Source organism: Sturnus vulgaris, chromosome 16 (assembly GCF_052056855.1).
Source record: "Sturnus vulgaris isolate bStuVul1 chromosome 16, bStuVul1.hap1, whole genome shotgun sequence".
In the NCBI taxonomy this organism is placed as follows: domain Eukaryota; kingdom Metazoa; phylum Chordata; class Aves; order Passeriformes; family Sturnidae; genus Sturnus; species Sturnus vulgaris.
This window is the reverse complement of record NC_142258.1, coordinates 14,901,490-14,920,704: the sequence shown is the minus strand read 5'-3', so window position 1 is coordinate 14,920,704 and position 19,215 is coordinate 14,901,490. Positions and strand designations below refer to the sequence as shown.

General features: G+C 56.1%; 2 protein-coding genes across 13 annotated transcripts; one reads left to right on the top strand and one right to left on the bottom strand.

Annotated features, from left to right (window-relative positions):
* Positions 1 to 573: 573 nt before the first annotated feature.
* On the top strand, positions 574 to 15,490 carry CCDC78 (coiled-coil domain containing 78). 12 transcript variants are annotated; one of them, XR_015807267.1, is made up of 16 exons: positions 574 to 730; positions 965 to 1,093; positions 1,261 to 1,347; positions 1,563 to 1,742; positions 5,610 to 5,753; positions 5,830 to 5,883; positions 6,545 to 6,633; positions 7,332 to 7,410; positions 7,841 to 7,966; positions 8,678 to 8,889; positions 9,414 to 9,585; positions 10,457 to 10,500; positions 12,100 to 12,166; positions 13,448 to 13,548; positions 14,492 to 14,640; positions 15,271 to 15,439. XR_015807267.1 is itself a non-coding variant. In XM_088174622.1 (15 exons), the coding sequence occupies exons 1-15, from the start codon at positions 698 to 700 to the stop codon at positions 15,488 to 15,490; spliced, it is 1,734 nt and encodes a 577-aa protein (XP_088030748.1). In that variant the 5' UTR covers positions 574 to 697. The 12 variants fall into 12 exon arrangements, 9 of the variants coding, with proteins under 9 accessions (XP_088030748.1, XP_088030747.1, XP_088030752.1 ...); XR_015807266.1 differs by having other exon boundaries at positions 14,733 to 15,439; XM_088174622.1 differs by lacking the exon at positions 14,492 to 14,640 and having other exon boundaries at positions 5,833 to 5,883; positions 15,271 to 15,490.
* Positions 15,377 to 17,996, bottom strand: ANTKMT (adenine nucleotide translocase lysine methyltransferase). The gene is made up of 5 exons (XM_014888532.2): positions 17,801 to 17,996; positions 17,623 to 17,727; positions 16,930 to 17,070; positions 16,402 to 16,452; positions 15,377 to 15,842 (listed from the first exon to the last, which is right to left on the bottom strand). The coding sequence occupies exons 1-5, from the start codon at positions 17,972 to 17,974 to the stop codon at positions 15,654 to 15,656; spliced, it is 660 nt and encodes a 219-aa protein (XP_014744018.1). The 5' UTR covers positions 17,975 to 17,996; the 3' UTR covers positions 15,377 to 15,653.
* Between the last annotated feature and the right edge of the window lie 1,219 nt (positions 17,997 to 19,215).

Below are 19,215 nucleotides of genomic sequence, written 5' to 3'. Positions count from 1 at the left end.
TGAAGGGACCTTATAACCCATCCAGTCCCACCCCTGCCATGGGCAGGGGCACGTTCCCCTATCCCAGGTTGCTCCAAGCCACATCCAACCTGGCCTTGGACACTTCCAGGGATCCAGGAACAGCCACATCTTCTCTGGGCAACCTTTCACCACCCTCTCAGGTGGTCCCAGGGAACAACTCCTTCCCAATATCCCATCTATCCCTGCTTTTTATTCATTCTAAATTTTCCCTCTATTCCTTTAAAATCCTCCCCTTTGTTCTATCACTGTGTGCCCATGTAAAAAGTCACTCTCCCTCTCTCTTGTTAGCCCCTAAAGCACTGGAATATCCCTGCACTGGAGATGGAGGCCATCCCTGCAGCCAGGTTTGGGAACAGTCCATAACCTCCTCACTGGTAATATTGCTGCCCTAAGGATGTTCCTGAGCTGCTTTTTCCAGTGTCTACTGTAAGCTGAGCTGGGAATACAGAAACCTCCTGGGAAGTGCCATTGCTTTCCCTCTAGCAGCTCCCAGGGTGGCTGTAAGATTTGGAGCCACCTTAAAAATCAAAGTGGAAGCCGCACCCTCTGGTAACCAAAGTTGGTAGCAACAGTGCTGGACCTCCTGGGACAAATTCCTTAGAGATCCTCGAGTCCTTCCTTGGCTTCTCAGGCACTGCCTGCCCAACACTGTGCAAAGATCCTGGCCCCTGAGCACATGGATCTTGGAATTGTTGCAGAGAAGGAGAATGTGAGTATTCTGACAGGGCATCTTGCTGACCGAAAATACAGGTATGAAGGTCTGCAGCCCCTTCCCAGGTCATGGAACCAGCACTCCTACCTGCAGGGGAGAAATGGCAGCTGGAAAGCCTGTCTGGATTTGTTCAGCTTCTGAAGAGCTGGATATGCTGAGCTCTTCCAGCAGCAGGGGTGGGTGGGTGGCAGGGCAGGGGAGGGCTCAGCTGGAGCTGCTCTGTGCCTCCAGGTGCATCTGGAGGACAGGAACCAGGAAATGCACCAACTTGGAGACCCACAGGAGGAGATGGGGAAGCTGCCTGGATCCAAGACAGACTTCCCAGTCAGGATGGTCCTCAGTGAAGAGGAAAAGCTGAAGGTAATACTTTGGGAGCTGGAGAGAACTGAGCTGTGAAGCTGATTTGGGCCAGTCACAGTGGGAAATCTGGGGGGAAATTCCTCCTTCTAGAGGGGGATGTGTTGTGTTCAAACAGCACATTGGCCTCAGAATCCATCCAGGGCCTTCACTGACTTTTTCTCTCCCAGATTTCCAAAGACCTCGTGGAGCTCCAGATCGAGACAAACAAAATGAAGGAGCATTATGAGATTGAGAACTTTGAACTGAAAAACAAGGTACCCACATTTGGGAATAGCCAATTTCAGCCCTTCCAATGCCTTCATGCAGCTCTGCAGCTCCTCACACACCCACCTTTACTTTGCTTGGCACCTTCTCCTGGCTTTACCTGGAGCTGAAATCCTCCCAGATCCCAAGGAGCTCCCATGAAATCACCTCCCTGTTGTTGCTGCTGGCCTGAGCCACGTCTAACCCTGCTGCCTGCTCTGTGCAGATCCAGGCCCTGGAGAGCCGGGTGCAGGAGCTGGAGCTGGGCAGTGCCAGGGTCACGGGGGAGCGAGATTCCCTGCGGGAGCGGCTGCGGGCCCTGGAGAGCAGCCGGCAGGAGCTGGCACAGGAGTTCATCATCCTGAAGAGCAATTACCTGGCCCTGGGCAGAGAGCTGGAGCAGGAGGTGAGAGAGGGTTAGGGTTCATCCCAGAGCTCATCCCAGGGTTCATCCCAGAGACCCCAGCTCCACCTCACGTGTCCCTGCTGTGCAGGTACCTTGCTTGGCTTTTGGTCACAGCTCAGGTCCAGGGAGGCTTCTCATACAATTGTAAAAAGGTTCTTGTTCAAGGGACCTCCCAAGGACACTGAGTCCAAAAAAACCATCCAGTTGCCCCTGTCCCAACACTTTCCACTGTCCCAGGCTGCTCCAGGCCCTATCCAGCCTGGCCTTGGACACTCCCGGGGATCCAGGGGTAGCCACAGCTTCTCTGGGCACCCTCCCAGGGAACAATTCCTGCCCAATATCCCATCCATCCCTGCCCTCTGCCAGTGGGAAGCCATTCCCTGTGTCCTGTCCCTCCACCCCTTGTCCCCAGTCCCTCTGCAGCTCTCCTGGAGCCCCTTTAGGCCCTGGAAGGGGCTCTGAGGTGTCCCTGGAGCCTTCTCTTCTCCAGGTGAGCACCCCCAGCTCTCCCAGCCTGGCTCTAGAGGGGCTCCAGCCCTTGGGGCATCTCCATGGGCTCCTCCAGACTCTCTCCAGCAGCTCCACGTCCTTCCCGTGCTGGGCCCCAGGGCTGGGGCAGCTCTGCAGGTGAGGTCTCACCTGAGGGGGCAGAGGGGCAGAATCCCCCCCTCCTGCTGCCCACCCTGGGGCTCAGCCCAGCACAGGGGGGGGTTCAGGGTCCCAGCACACACGGCCAGGACATGTCCAACCTCTGAGCTGTGACACAGCAGGGCCTGGCTCTGGGATTGTCCCCAGGTATTTGATGTAACACACAGAGGAGGGCGTGTGGGACCTGCCCTCACAGCGAGGACAGGGCTGGGGACAGGGATAGAGAAAGAGATGGGGGCAGGGATAGGGACAAGGGGTAGGGACAGGGCAGGGGACAGAGCTGGGGACAGGGCTGGGGACAGGGATAGGGACAGGGCTGGGGACAGGGATAGGGACAGGGCTGGGGACAGGGCTGTGGCCACGCTGACCCGCTGTTCCCGGCACCCCGCGGGCAGAGCCCTCCCGTTCCCCCCGGCCCCACGGCGCTGCCCGGAGGTCACGGCGGGGCTGCCCGGGGCCGCTCCCTCCGCGCTGCCAGCGGCTTTGTTTCCCTTTTTTCTGCTTGGCTTGCGCAGGCTGCACGTGAAGGGATTGGAGCCGCTCTCATTTCGGGCGGCGGGAAGGGGCCTGGCAGCTTTCAGGTCGACAAGTTTGTAAAAACACGGAATTCCAGCAAGTTTGTGATGGTTCCTTAAAAGACAGACACCTTCCCGCTGACTGCTAGCTTAGCAATGATTAACCAGAGCCTTTTGGACTCAGATTTGTGTATTTTGGGCTACTTCAATAGCCCTTCCTCTGTCCCCTCCCTCTCCCCCTTCCTGCTTCTCCTTTTTGAATCGGATGGAATGAGTGACACCCTCCTGCTCCCTCCCTCCCCCAGCAGATAGTTGAGCTGCCTCTGCTCAATGACCTGGTTTTCCATGCCGAGCTGTGCTGGGAAGATGTGGAGCAGGAATGTTCCTTTGGTCCAGTGTGCCTGGATGGGCTCTGGCGGAGCAGGATAATGATCATCCGTGAGTTAGTGACCCTTGTGGAGAGATCATTTGTCTCCCAGAAGCTGAGAAATGGGAATTTCTCACAAGGAGGTGAACGCAGCTCTTGCAGGGGTGATCCCACCCCACGATCCCGCTGAACACGAGGCAGAGCCGCCCTGCTCCCGGTTATGCCGGGCTCAGGGAAGAATAGCTCGGCTATCAGCACTCTCAGCTGCTACTTGTCCCCAAGGGGGTGCAATGTGTTTGTCAAAAACTGGATTTCCAGGCAGCTGACATCTCTAAATGATGGGTTTAGCAGGTTAGGGGTAATGGCACACTGTTTTCACACGGATCCTGGAATCTTTCAGAGAGTGAAAGGACGTGGACTCAGTTCTGTGCCAGATAGCATCCTGAGGAACCACAGAGTCATGGAATGCTTTGGGATGGAAGGGACTTTAAAGCCCATCTTATTCCACCCCCTGCCACGGGACACCTTCCCCTAGACCAGGCTGCTCCAAGAAGTGGTGAAGTGGGTCCAGAAGCCAGAGGTGAATTCCTTGGATGTCCTCCATGTGCCGAGGAGTTTACCCCAGTTCCTTGGCTCCGACTCCCAAAAATCCCTGCCTGAAGCCAGAGAGGCTCCGACTTGGCAGCCTGGGACTTGTCGCGACATGGGCCTCTTGCTCATTATTTTCCCAGTGCGGACTTTCCCAAAGGAAATGGGAAAAGCAGCCTGCGGTTCTGCCCCCTCCCCTTCCCTGGCGCTCTTCTGGGGGAGACAATGAACCTTTTACACATTCCCAATTACAAGTGCTACTTGTGACCTTGCCAATATGTTGTCATGGCTGCTTGGCGCAGGAGCAGCTCGGCGAGCTCATTCACGGCCCCCTGTCCGGGAACAGTCGGAGCCTCTGAATTGTCGCGGCTCCATTGTCCGCGGGATTCACACATCGCCCGTGTCTGTCCCGGCCAGGAGCGGCCTTGCCCAGCCCTTGGGAAGCGCCTCGCAGGAGATGCCAGGCAGGCACTCGGTGCCTGTTTTCTGACTCGCTGTAAATTCTTCCTTTTCAAGGCTCTGACCTTTCCTCGCTCTCCGTTTCCTTCTCCTTTTGTCCCCTCGGGTTCGCGCCGGCTGCGGCGGCAGCCCCGGAGGGGACCCAAACGCGCTCTGGGTTCCAGGCTGGGGTTTTCCCTGGAGCCACGCCAGGCTCGGGAGCTCAGGAAAGGCAGCGAAGCCCAACTCAAGCCGGGGAATGCCCCTTTTTTTTTTTTTTTTTTTTTTTTGGCTAAACCGGTCCTTGTGACCCCTGCGATCAAATTGTCAGGGCTGACAGCTGCAGATGGATCGCTGCGGGCCGGGAACAAGCGGGCTGTCTCTGCCGAGCTGTCAGGTTTCACAGCTGTATATCTCACCTCTTTGTCAGCCTCCTTTCTCCCCGCTCTCCCCCAGCCCACCCCGTGCTATCTTTTGATAAGCTATTCTCTCCACGGATGACTCAGATGACCTCTGCCTCCCATCCTCCCGATTCACTGCCATGGTAACAATTACTCAAGCTTGTCCCCAGTCATAAACCCCATCAAAGCTTTGTTATCTACACAGAAACCCTCCTGGGAGACATGAATTCCCCCAGTGTTCCTTCCAGATCACCTGTAACAGAGCTTTTCTCATTCAGATCCTCTTTATCTTTTGGAAATGTGTCACTTCACACCAGCACCGCTTTGAATCTCGCTGCCTACACGGGGCTGTGGGCTGGTGCTGCTGGGGGGATGCATTCCAATGGAATTGGGATTATGTCATCCCGGAGGATGGGATGGATGGATGGATGGATGGATGGATAATGGATGGAGGGATGATGGATGGATGGATGGATGGATGGATGGATGGAGACTTGGCCCTTCTCCTTGTGCTGTGGAGTCCAGCACTGCTCAAAGCTATTCCATGGGGAAGGATATTCCTGAAATGTTGGGAAGCTGCAGGGAGGCTGCAGGGTGGGGGTGAGGAGGGAGCTGCAGGCCTGCAGAGCTGGTGGCAGAGCTGTGCCCAGGGCTAGCACTGGGATCTGGATTTGAGTGTGAGATGTGCAGAGGGATAACATTCCACGGGAATAACTCTGCTGCCTGTCAATGCATTTCCATGAGAACCAGAACATCACCACTATCTTTGGACATAGGAGGCAGAACTAAAATTAAAACTTGATCTGGGGAGGGGAGGGTGTGCCTGCCTGAAGCACACACCAGGAGCAGCAGGGATGTGCTGACCAGAGGGGGATTCCAGAAGTTCTTTCCTTCTTGTTTGACCTGGCAGGTGATGAGGAATGAGGAGCTGACCCAGGAGCTGCTCACCCTGGCCAAAGAGAGCATCCACCCCCCTGGCCCTACCCATCAATCCTCCCCCGAGCTGGGAAGGGGGAGAGCAGGGGGACATCCCCTCTCTGCTCGGAGGAGGAAGGTAAGGGACTCTCTGCCCTTCCACCAGCCCCTGGGAGAACAGGATCTACCAGGCCCCTTCTTCTCTCTCCCCAAAGCAGCCCGAGGATGCAGCTGCCTCTGAACACGAGCAGCAGGAGCTGGAAGGAAACGTGAGTGTGTGGGGGTCTGCTGCTGGATCCTTGGGAAGCAGAGGGGGATTGATTCCAACTGCGGCTGGCACCTCCTGCTGCTAACTTGAGTTCTGTGGATCAGCTGATGCCTTGATTCATTTTAAATCCTTTTTTTAAACTCTGCAGTTGCAAAATGAGACGAGAATAACTCCAGATGTGCAGGCAGAGCTGAGGAGGGCAGAGGTGATTGCTTGGTCCGTGCCCTGGCAGGGGGGACACAGGCAGGAGCTCAGAAGCCAGCAAGTGCAGAAGACACTTTTTTTCCTCCTTTATCACACTTGAGAAATCTGGGGGTGATGAAGCACCCAAAACTGAGAGCACAGAGATGGTTCCTGCCTCCTCCCCATCTGCAGCCCTTGCAGAACCAGCTTGGGCTCTGCCAGCAGCTCCTGCTGGGAATCTGCCTCTCAATGTGAGCGTTTCCCTCGGGAGAGCGACACATGTGCACCTCCACGTGCCCTGGCTGTGCATCACACACCATTCCTGCCCTGCTAGAGGGCACCAGTCCCTCCCAGTTTAACCAGTCCTTCCCTCAGCATGTCACTGCTCAGCTGGACAAGTGCTCAGCTCGAGGTTCTCCTCACTTTGTCCTCTCTTCACTCAGCCTTCTGCCTCATCTTTCTCTTCGTTTGTCCCTCAGTTGCTTGGAAACCAGGATCACATAAAACTGGAGATGGAAAAACTGAAGAAAACCCACAATGAGCAGCAGCAGAAGCTGGAGGAGCGAGTGTGAGTGTCCCTCTGCTTGGCCAGGTGTTTGTGGGATTGTTGCAGCTGGATTTGAGCCATGGGAGCAGGAGAGGAGGCAGTCTGCCCTGGGGGGTACAGGGAAGGAATTACAATCCACCCTTGGAAGAAGTGAGGCCTGGAAGGAAAACTTGGTGTTTTCAAGGTTCTTCAGAGCTGTCAGATAAAAGTTGGTGGTGTTCAGGGACACCTTGAAAATCCACTCTCTGTGACACACAGCAAATGTGTGATATTCCAGAGATGAATCCAGCCCAGCCCTTATCCATACAGTGGGTTTTCCATCACCTTGGAATGGGTTAATGTCCCAGGAAAGGCTGCCCCAGCAGGGATGCTACAGTGGAGGGTGTTCACCTTTAGTGGGGAGAGATTTTGTGGCACTGGTTGACACACCTTTGGAGGCTGGCAGCTGCTGCTGGGAGATTTCTGTCATTCCAAAGTGATTTTCTTCCCCAGGCTGGCTGTGTTGGACCTATGGAGAATCCCAGAATCCCAGAAAGGGTTGTTTTAGAAAGGACCTTAATGCCCATCTCACTCCATCCCCTGCCATGGGCAAGGTCACAGGGACACCCCTTCCGGTGGGGGTTGTTTCAAGCCCCATCCAGCCTGGCCTTGAACACTTTCAGGGATGGAGAAGGAGTTTGGGTGGTTAAAATAATCCCAGTTTGTTCCTGTGTGTCCAGGCTGGCGCTGGGGCAGGAGCTGCAGGAGGCGAAGGGAGCGGTCGGGGCCGGCCAGCGCAGGCTGGTGGAGCAATCAGCGGTGAGGACAGAATCCCTCCTCCCCGTCCTGAGCTCCTCCTGAGCCGGCAGGGCTGGCATGCCTTGGATCCAGGTGCTCCAACACCTCTCCCTCTCCAGGGAGTTTGTCACACCAAGGTTCTCCCCGTGCAGTTTCCTCCTGCACGTGGTGGAAGTGCTGCTTGCAAAGCTGGTGGGAGGAATTTTGCTCGCTGGTTTGCAGAAAGAGTTGGTGGAATCACCGGGGTGGGGGGTGGCAAATGACAGAAGGTAGCAGGGGAATAGGGATTATAAACATTTCCAGTGAGTTCCTCAGAAAATCCAGGACCTTTCCAGCTCTTCTGAAGCCAAATATCTGGAAATGAAGACCCTCAGCTCTTATGAAGCATCTCAGCTCTCACTCCTCAGCTGGAGGAGTGAGATTTTTGCAGGATTTTTGTTTGCTGTGCCAGGTGCTGCTCACATGCCAGGGCCAGCTCCAGGAGGTGGAGGCAGAGAACTCCCGGCTGCAGCTGCGGCTGAAGGAGCTGAACGAGGAATATCGCTCCAGGCTGGGGCAGTACATCAGGGATGTGGCGGTGGGTACCCCCAGCCCGGGGCTCTCCTGGCCTGGGGAGATGTCACAGAATCATGGATGTCACATCCCTTCCTGAGCTGGAAAAGATGCACAAAGATCATGGATCCAGCTCCTGTCCCTGCACAGACACCCCAACAATCCCACCCTGGGCATCCCTGGCAGTGCTGTCCAAACACTCCTGGAGCTCTGGCAGCCTCGGGGCCGTGCCCATTCCCTGGGGAGCCTGGGCAGTGCCCAGCACCCTCTGGGGGAAGAACCTCTCCAGCCTGACCCTCTCCTGGCATAGCTCCTGTCATTCCCTCAGGTCTCTCCATACTAGCACCCTCCTCTTGCCAATAAATTAGAGTAAATACATAAAGAAAGGGGTTTTTAAATCCCTTTAATCTGACCACGAAAAGTCCCAGCAGAAGCTCACCTATAATTTTGCATGGCAATACAGGAAATCTGGGTGCAGGGAGGACTGCCATAGAATCATGGAATGGATTGGAAGGGACTTTAAAGCCCATCCAGTGCCACCCCTGTCATGGGCAGGGACACCTCCCACTAGCCCAGGTTCCTCCAATCCCTGTCCAACCTGGCCTTGGACACTTCTAGGGATCCAGGGGCAGCCACAGCTTCTCTGGGCACCCTCCCAGGGTACAATTCCTTCCCAATATCCCATCTGGCAGTGGGAAGCCATTCCCCCTGGATTTCCCTCTCTGTGCATTTACAGAACTACATGGACAGCAAGCCCAGCAGTGTGACAGGACACAGCAAAGCCCCGGCTGGCCAAGCTGCCATGAAGAACTTTGTGGACAGCATGCTCAGGGATATCCGGGCTTCCTACAAGTGCCGGGAAGAGCAGCTGGCTCGAGCAGCTCGTGGCTACAAGAAACGCATGAAGGACTTGGCCAGGAAGCACGAGAACCTGCTGATTGCATATGGGTAACTCAGCCACCTCCTCCCTCAGGGCCAAGAGAAAAACCCCATTGCACCCATCCCCTGCCCTAGAGGAGGCAAACACGGCTCCCAGATGGAGCAGAGGATCTGGAATGCACATTTATCTCCTTGCTCCTGGCAATCCAGGATCAAGCTGCCTCCAGCTGCATATCAGGGTGCTCTGGACCCCATGGAGCTGCTCTGCACATATGTTCCTCCCACTTAAAATGCAGGGTGAGAGATTGATCCCACGGTGGATGGTGTGGAAATGCAGAGGTACCACAAATAGCTCCACCTCCCAGCCCGTCCCTGCAGTGCTCTCAGCTCTCTCACAGCTTGGGCTGTGGGAAGCAGCAGAAATACTTGTGGTATCAAAGCCACAAATAGCTCTAGGACAAGCTCCCTTCAGAAACTCTCCCACTTATCCTTTGCAGGTGGCCAGAACCAGCAGGTCCCAGTGAGTGGCACTTTCAGGAGCAGCAGAACTGCTCAGTGATGTCCCCCAAAACTGACCCCTGTGCTGATTGCAGGCTGCAGCGAGAGCAGATCCGGTCCCTGGGGAGCAGAGCTGTGGATTGTGGCCCTGCTGAGCTTCACTTCTGCATCACAGAGCCAGAGCTGCTGACAAACAGCTCCCGGGAGCTGAACCGCCTGCGGGAGGAAAAGGCCAAGCTGGAGATGCAGCTGCAGGAGCTGCACAAGGTCGGGAGCTGAGGCTTGGTGGGAAGAGTTTAATGAGCTGTAGATTCAGCCCCTTCCTCAAGGCATTTATAGGATTGGTTAGGTTGGAAAAGCCCTCTCAGTTCATCTAGTCTAACCATCCCCTAGCACTGCCAAGGCCACCACTAAGTCATGTCCCCAAGTGCCACATCCACGCTCTGCCTGAGGGTTTGCTGTGCCTGTGGCACAGTCAGGGAACACAGCAGTCATCTCCATGTGACAGAATCATGGAATCCTAGAACGGGTTGGGTTGGAAGGGACCTTAAAGCTCATTGCATTCCATCCCCTGCCATGGGCAGGGACACCTTCCACCATCCTGTCCAACCTGGCCTTGGATGCATTGATTTAAAAATTCTGAGGATGGGAGACCTGAAACCTTCAGATTGTACAGCCCATCGTTTCCTTGCCATGGCACTGGTGGCTGTGGGAGTGCTGGGATGTCTTGTGCCACTTGCAAGGGGCCTTGCAGGAAAAAAGGGAGAATGTCTTTTTACATGTGGAGATAGTGACAGGACAAAGGGAATGGATTTAAACTAAAAGAGGAGAGATTTAGCTTGGATGTAAGGAAGGAATTCCTCCTCCCTGGGAGGGTGGGCAGGCCCTGGCACAGGGTGCCCAGAGAAGCTGTGGCTGCCCCTGGATCCCTGGCAGTGCCCAAGGCCAGGCTGGATGGGGCTTGGAGCAGCCTGGGACAGTGGAATGTGTCCCTGCCCCTGACAAGGAATGGAATGGGATCACCCTTAAGATCACTTCCAGCCTAACCCATTCCATGACAGTATTTCTCTGAAAGTGGCAGATCTGGGATTGCAATGGGTTCGTCTTTACAGGAATTCTGTTCTTCCTTTGCCTCCAGAAAAGCCTGAAAGGAGCCTCTGCCTTTCCAGTGCCTCCAGAGAAGTAAGTGCTGTTTGTTTCTTGGGACATCTATCATTCCAAATTCTCATGAATGGATTGAGGGATCTTTTTTGCCTGACTGGAGGCAGCAATAAACAGGGAAAGGGAGCTGCTGGGGCCTGCTCTGGGCAGAAGAGGCAGCTGTCCCCTCAGCACAGCTTCCTGCAGGAAGAGCCTTGGTCACTGGGCCTTGATCCAAGAAAGCTCTTAAGCACATATTTGATTTAATCATGTTTTTAGCCCCGCTGACCTCTTTAAAAGCTGAAGCTAAGCATATGCCCAAGTGCTTTGGTGGCTCTCAACTCATGAGACAGCATCAGTTTGGGATGGTCCTGTTTTTCCTCCTTCCCAGTGCAGGAGTTGGGCTGGAACCCTTTGGTGCCACTGTGCTGATGCTTCCCTGGCTTCCCAACAAACTCTGAAATTGCTACATTTTGATGGGGCTCTTCTCCCTGCCCCATTATCCTGCTAAAACTCAACCAGCTATAGCTGTGGAGGCGTGGAACAAAGTGCAGCAGAAACCTGAGCTGAGGTTTTTCAGCCCTTTAAGAGACGTGGTCACTTAGAAAACATGTCAAATATTCCATTAACTGGATGCCAGCACTGAGGAGTGGGTGAGTGCCAGAGCCCCTGGGCTCTGCAGAGGTGTCTCAGGCACAAGCTCGAGCCTCAGCCAGTCTCTGCCATGTCCTGCACACTGAAAATAGCAATGGTCCGTGAGTAAATGCAGGGATTTGGGCAGACACCACAGGAGCAGGGCATGGAAAGTCCAGAACCTGAATTTCAGTGATGCATCTCGTCATTTGGGGGTTTTTTAACTGCCAATAGACCCCAACACGTCACACACTGCCGGGTTAATCCGTGCTATGACCCCGCTCCTCCAGCTAGGGACAGGAGTCCCGGTGTTCCCGCAGCACTTCAGCTCCAATTCCCGCAGCTTCCCGCCTTTGTCAGAGAACAGGTTGGGCTGGGAGGGACCTTAAAGCCCAGCTCCTTCCACCTCCCATGCTGGGGGGCTTCACCAGCCGCACCATTCCCTGTTCATGGCTCCCTGCTCCTCGGGCTGCCACGAAAGCGCCGCCGGGCTCTGCCGGGAAGCTGCGGAGGGAACAGGAGGGAGCACGATGCATTCCTGCCTCCACACTGCCCAAATTCCCCGAGCATCAGATGTGACCTGTATTTCCCTCCCGGAGGCTGGGACGGGGTGGGAAGGGTTTTCCCACGCCGGGCTGTGCAGACAGCTCACCTCTGCTGGTGCTCGCTGACAGAACAGCTCCCTGCTCCCAACAGGGCAAGTGCCAGCCCTTGGCATTGATGGCTCCCTGTTCCCATCACATCCAGCCCTGCAGGGGCAGGTTCAGGACTCTTCCTGCGTTGATGTGGCTCTGGAGCACCCAGGCTGTGGGTGGGGAGCCCCAGATTGGCAGAAGGGCTGTGACTCTGATGGTGCTGCACGCCCTGAGGAAGTTTGGGCATTGGGAAAGGAAGGGTTCCAGTTCAGGGCTCCTGGTGGGATGGGCAGCAGTCGTGTGGAGCTGTGTGATCTGTGCAGGGGCTGGGTTTGATGTCTGGGCATGATCCAAATGAGCTCTTCTGTCCCAGGCAGCTGGATGAGGAGGGCTGGGCAGAGGTGAGGAAGAAGCTCCAGGAATTCGCACTCAACACCCAGGTAAAGGTCTGGGACAGCCCTTTGGAGCCAGAGCTTATCTCTCACATCTTACCCACATGGCAGAGATGTGCTGCCTCAGCTCCTGCCCTGGGGCTGAAATGCTGCTCCAGGCTGGAGGGGGAAACTTCCATGGAGTCACAGAATATCCTGAGTGGGAAAGACCCACAAAGATCCTCCAGCCCTGCACAGACACCCCAACAATCCCACCCTGTGCATCCCTGGCAGCGCTGCCCAAACACTCCTGGAGCTCTGGCAGCCTCGGGGCCGTGCCCATTCCCTGGGGATCACTTTCCATGGCTTTGGCCTCAGCCCTCCGAGCAATGCTGGCAGGTCCTGGCTGGTGCTGTCTCAAATCTCTTCTGTCCCTGCTACTAAAGGAAGGAGAGCAGGCCCTTGTCACTCCTGCCCACGTTTCAGAACAACCTTTTGGCACCTCTGTAACAAACTGAGGCTGATTGCTCCCCATTGCTGGCACTGCTGGGACATTTCCAGTCCTGGGGGCAGTTTTGGGCCCATCATGAATGGAAGGACATTGATGGGCTGGAGCGTGTCCAGGGAAGGGAACAGAACTGGGGAAGGGGCTGGAGCACCAGGAGAGGCTGAGGGAGTTGGGAAAGGGGCTCAGGTAGAATCTTCTGGCTCTGCACAACTCCCTGACAGGAGGGGACAGCCAGGTGGGGTCAAGCTCTGCTCCCAGGGAACAGGGACAGGATGAGAGGGAACAACCTCGAGCTGTGCCAGGGGAGGTTTAGGTTGGATATTGGGAAAATTTCTTCATGGGAAGGGTGGTCAGGCACTGGCACAGCTGTCTGGGGTGGTGCTGGGGTCACCATCCCTGGAGGCATTTAAAAGCCATGTGGATGTGGCACCATGAGGACATGGGTTAGAGGCGACCTTGGTAGTGCCAGGCTAACACCTACACTCTGGTGGGCTTTTCTAATCTGTATAATTTCACAATTCTTTGATTCTATTCGACCTGGTTCAAGTCTAGTCTGAACCTGAATCAGCTTCCCAGTCTGGTTCCTGCTGGCTGCAGGGATTTTCCCTACCCACAGCAACCTGGGGGAGAGCTCCACTATTTCCTGGGCATGTAAAGCTCAGCACCTGCACCAGGTGTATCTGTGGCCACAAGAAGGGAGATGCTGTGGCTGAGAGGCTGGAGTGATGGGGAAGTGGTCGGAATGTCGGACTCACATAGCAGAGAGGAGCTGAGCAACGTCACTCCCATGGCACAGATTCCCTTTTTTTCCGTGTTTTCTCCACGGCTTTTTGCCCCTGCAGGAGGACCTGGAGCAGGAGAGAAGCCAGCTGCTGACTCGGGCCGTGGTGGCAGAGGAGCAGGTGTCAGAGCTGCAGGGGTACATAGATCAGCACCTTGCCAGGTGAGAGGGGGCATCCCCCCCGTGCTCTGCTCCATCTCCAGGCTTGGTGCCAGTGACATCCCTGTGCCCACTGCCGACCCTGCCAGCACAGCTGATGTCCCACTGCTTCTCCAGCTGTGCAGGCAGCTGCCACCACCTTTTGTCCCACTGGGCAGCAGGACAGACGCCCTGCCACACGTGTCCTTCCCTGCAGGCTCACCCATCCTTGGGAGGAATCAGAATCAGGAAATGGGTTGGGTTGGAAGCGATATAAACGTTCATCGAGTTCCCCTGCCATGGGCAGGGGCACCTTCCACTAGCCCAGGTGGCTCCAAACTCTGTCCAGCCTGGCCTTGGGCACTGCCAGGGATCCAGGGGCAGCCACAGCTTCTCTGGGCACCCTGTGCCAGGGCCTGCCCACCCTCCCAGGGAACAATTCCTTCCCAATATCCCATCCAGCCCTGCCCTCTGGCAGTGGGAAGCCATTCCCTGTGCCCTGTCACTCTATGCCATTTTCCAAAGTCCCTCTCTTGCTCTCTTGGAGCCCCTTTAGGCCCTGCAAGGGGCTCTGAGGTTTCCATGGAACCTTCACAGGAACCTGAAATCTAAAGTCTAATCTAAAGCCTAAAACCTTTAGAGTTCTTTTTTTCACAGATTGTAATCTAAGTCCCTCAGCAGCCCCTGATCTATGCTCCCTTCTCCCTGGCTCATCCTGCTCTGGAGCAGGGAGAACAGCAGGGAAGGGCAGGGAAGGGAGAGGACAAGCAGGGCAGGTGTGTCAGGGCATGATCCGCCTGCTCCTGCTGCGAGCTTGGGTCAGGCTCTGCCCTTACCTGGCAGAGCCCATGAACCCCTTTTCTTTGGGAAAGGCTGTGGGATCTACGTGCCAGGCTCAGCTCCTGGCCTGGCTCATTGCCCAGGGACCCTGAGTAGCCAGGCAGTGACAGTGGCACTTCCACTGCAGGTACAAGCAGGAGATCCTCCAGCTGAGGAGTGCTGAGGTGCCCCGTGCCAGGAGTGCCAGCCACAAGCCATAGCAGCCCCAGCCTGGGGAACACCCAGAGTCCATGTGCTTCATGGACTGCCAGGCAAGGATCCTCCCCAGGCTGGGAGGTGAGAACAGCGAGCAAAACCACGTGCGTGTCCCTGGTCTTAAATTCACAGGGCTAAAATGAGACAAGACAACTGTGTCTGTCTGTCCCCAGCCATCTGTCAGCTGCAGGAATTCTGCTCTTCCCTGAGCACACCTCGGGCACAGGGTCAGGTTCCCAAGCAGCTCTTTACTCCTGGGTGTGGGGACAGGTTCCTGCTCCTGCTGTAACATTTTTCCTGGATGAGACCTGGACCTGGACCAAGGGCTGCTCCTGCCTCACTCCCCTCACAGCTCCTGCAAGACAGAGCCAAGGCTGGCTCAGGCCAGGATCTGTTCTGGGGTTGGACAAAGGGATGAGCTGCTCTTCTACTGTGAGGGTGGTGAAAGGTTGCCCAGAGAAGCTGTGGCTGCCCCTGGATCCCCGGCAGTTCCCAAGGCTAGGTTGGATGGGGCTGGGAGCAGCCTGGGACAGTGGAAAGGTGTCCCTGCCCATGGTAGGGGGTGGAACAAGAGGAGCTTCAAGGTCCCTTCCAACCCAACCCAACCCAACCCATTCCATGATTCTGTGAGTCTATGATGGGAAAACCCCATTTTCCTCTGTGTTTGAGTGGAAAATGGAATATGAGCAGGGCCAAACTGATCCTTCACAGAGGTGAGCTGGGAAGGATGATGGAGCAAAGCCCAAGTCCAGGAGCAACAGCTGCTCCAGCTCCAGGACCATCCAGCATCTCAAAGACAAAGCAAAAACCTCAGAGGAACAATCAACCAAAGCTTTATTTTTTAAAATTAAACAGAAATAAAGTAGCAATCATCCAAAAAGATGCACTGGAGCTTTATCACTTAAATCCTGCATTAACCCAGGATTTCTAGGTCTGATTTTCTCCTCTCTTGCTTTGCTCACACTCTGCAAGTCCCCAGGACAAATGCTGGCCAAGCACTTCTGTCCTAAGCTGAGCCAAGGGCTCGAGTGGCTCTGACCCTTAATGCCAGGCTTAACGAGGCTGGTGTTAAACCGGGTTTAACGAGGCTGGGGTCAGACCTGGCTTTCCTGGGCGCTGCCCTGTGCTTCTCGCCGCACCTCCTTCATGTCATAGGCCCAGACCTGCTCCAGCCCCTGCCCCAGGGAGCTGCTGGGGGTCCAGCAGGGGAAGGGGAAGCGTCCGGCCACCACCCGGGCGTCGTCGGGCAGTTCTGCCAGCAGCTTGGTGGCCAAGGGAGGTTTCTGGGGAGAGAGACACATCCAGGGACAGGCAGCCTTAGGACACAGTCACACAGTGGCAGTGCCACCAGGGACCTTGGGGCAGCTTCTGGGGCATCAAGCAAAAACCCTTCAAAGCATGGCCTTGTGTAAGGCTGGGACTTGGAGCAAGTGATGAGCAGCAGGACAAGAAGAAATGGCCTCAAGTTGCACCAGGGGAGGTTTAGGTTGGATATTGGGAATATCCCTTCATGGGAAGGGGGGTCAGGCACTGGCACAGCTGCCCAGAGCAGTGGTGGGGTCCACATCCCTGCAGGGCTTTAACAGACATGGATGTGGCACTTGGGGACATGGGTTAGTGGTGGCCTTGGCAGTGCTAGAGGAACGGTAGGACCCCATCCCAGAGGGATTTTCCAACCTAAATGATTCCATGATTCTATAAATCCAAATGCTGTGTAGCACCAAACCACTCACCCACAGTGATGCCCAATTTTCCTTATTCCATCCCAGATCCCCCCTCTTTCCCAAGCAAAGCCCCCTGGAGCGGGCCCAGAACAATTCAAGGTATGAGGGACTGACTCACCACGCTGGGGGCCAGGAACACGATCACGTTGTGGCAGTCAGAAAGATTCACCTTAAAACAGAAGGAAAAGGAGAATAACGAGCAACAGGCAGAGCAGGGACAACTGCTGGAGCATCCAAACCTTGTGGGTGATCTTTGGAACCTTGGAGGGAGCAGAGATGCCACAAAACATGTGGGATGGGGAAGTGTGGGTGTGAAAGCAGCACATCTTGGGGAACACCTGCCTCCAGCAGACCCACATATCCTGGTGGATTCTCTCTGGTCAGGCTGCAAATACCTTATGTCAGCCTGAGAAGCTCATCTCTGCAGGTGACCCTGTCAGACCTCTCCTCAGAGCTGCTCCAAGCAGCAGAACTGGCCACGGGCTGTCCCAGCTGCCATTCCCCTGGAAAGGAGGATGGTTTTCCACCTCCCAGGAGCAGCATGGGATGGGGAAGGAGCAAGCAGCCACCAGCAAATCCATCCTGGAGATGCAAAAAGAGTTCTTGCTCTGCCCTGAGCACATCCAGACCCTGGGGATGCTGTTACCTTCCACAGATCCTTCTTCAGGAAGGAGACCTTCCCGTGGCACCCAGCCTTCCAGGCACGGTAGTTGGCCAGGCACAGCAGCCAGGGGTTGAGCTCATAGCCCAGGGCTGGCCTCAGCCCCTGCTTGTGAGCCTCGAGCACCTGCAGAGAGAGAGAGGGAGGGCTGAAACCCAAAGCGTCTCAGTGGTGAGTCTGGGGCAGGATTTGGGTGGGCAGGGGCTGTTCCCCAGTTCCACTCACCCCATCCTGCTGGCTCACAGGTGGTGACCTCAGTGCTCAGCACCACCTAAAGCCCCATTCCCACCCTGCTCCATGCATGTGATGTCTTTCAGGGCTAAGGACAACCTATGACCACCTAGAGCCACCCTGGGCCACCTAGGACTGCCTAGAACCACCTGGGGCTGTTTAGAGCCACCTAGGACCATGCTGGGTCACCTAGGATCATTTAGGACCACTTAGGACCACCTAGGACAGTCTAGGACAACCTAGGAACATCTAGGGACACCTAGAGCAATCTAGAACCAACTTACAGCTGTCTAAGACCATCAAGGACCCTCTGGGACCACCTGGGATGGTCCTGGAGCGTAGCCAGGAGGGCCACCCAGAACAGCAGCCGGGCGGGGGTCTCCCCTCCCCCCTCCCTGCCCTTCGCCCACCTCGGACACCCCAAACCCCCCCGGACCCATCCCTTACGAGCCGTCCATCTCCGGATCCCAGATCCACGGTCTTCCCGGGGCGGTCCCGCAGCAGGGCCAGGGCGTTGGCCACTTGCCGTGGGCTGGAGGGCTGGTAGGGCACCTGGGGGGCACAGGGGGGTCAGGGGGCCAGGCTGTGGGGTCGGGGGTGGGGGGTCCGGAGGAAGGCGGGGTACCTGCAGGCGCAGGGGGACGCGGCGGAAGCCGGGCATGAGCAGCACAGCCCAGGTAGCCCAAGCGGCCGCCCCGCTGGCCACCGCCAAGGCCAGCAGCCCCCGGCCGCCCAGCTCGCCCCCGGGCCGTGCCCAGCCCGGCTCCCCCGGCTCGCCCGGCTCCCAGCACTGCTCCATGGCCGCCGGAAGGGGAGGGGAGCCCGGCCGGAGCCTTCCGCCGGGAGCGGCACCGGGACACCGGGACACCGGGACGCCGGGACACCGGGGCACCGGGACACCGGGACACCGGGGCACCGGGACACCGGGACGCCGGGACACCGGGACACCGGGACACCGCAACGGGGCAGGGACGGGGGGACGGAGGGACACGGCTCTGGGGACAGGAGAGACAGGAGGGACACGGCTCCGTCACGGGACTGACTCGGCTCTGGGGATCCGCGCTGGCTCCGCCCCGGCGCTGCGTGAGCGGGTGTGAGAACAACTCTGTGTGTGTGTGTGAGAGAGAGAACAACTCTGTGTGTGTGTGTGTGTGTGAGAGAGAGAGAACAACTCTGTGTGTGTGTGTGTGAGAGAACAGCTCTCTGTGTGTATGTGTGCGTGTGATGACAATTCTGTGTGTGAGTGTGATAACAGCTCTGTGTGTGTGTGTGTGTGTGAGAGAGAGAGAGAATAACTCTGTGTGTGTGAGAGAGAGAATAACTGTGTGTGTGAGAGAGAGCAACTCTGTGTGTGTGAGAACAGCTCTGTGTGTGTGTGTGAGAGAACAACTCTGTGTGTGAGAATAACTCTGTGTGTGTGTGTGAGAGAATAACTCTGTGTGTGTGAGAATAACTCTGTGTGCGTGTGTGTGAGAGAACAACTCTGTGTGTGTATGTGTGCGTGTAATGACAATTCTGTGTGTGTGAGTGTGATAACAGCTCTGTGTGTGTGTGTGTATGTGATGACAATTCTGTGTGTGTGAGAACAGCTCTGTGTGTCTGTATGAGTAGCTGTGTGTGTTGTGCACAGTTTGCCTGGATGAGCCCGGTTGTGTGAACTTGTGAGTCACTGCAGCGGGGTGTGTGCAGTTGTGTGTGACAGCACGGCTGTGTGCAGCTGTGAATAGCGGTTCAGTTGTGCACAGCCAGGTACAGCTGTGCCTGGCTGTGTGTTCATGCACTGTTACACACAGTTCTATGTGGTTGTGCACTATTACACAGATCTGTGTTTTTGCACTGTTACACAGGTCTGTGTGTTTGTGCAGTTACATAGTTCTGCGTGTCTGTGCGCTGTTACAGATCTGTATTTTTATGCACTGTTGCACAGTTCTGTGTGGTTGTGCACTTACACACGGTTCTGTGTGGTTGTGCACTGTTACACACAGCTCTCTCTGCACTGTTACACAGTTCTGTGTGGTTGTGCAGGGCTGTGCACACTCG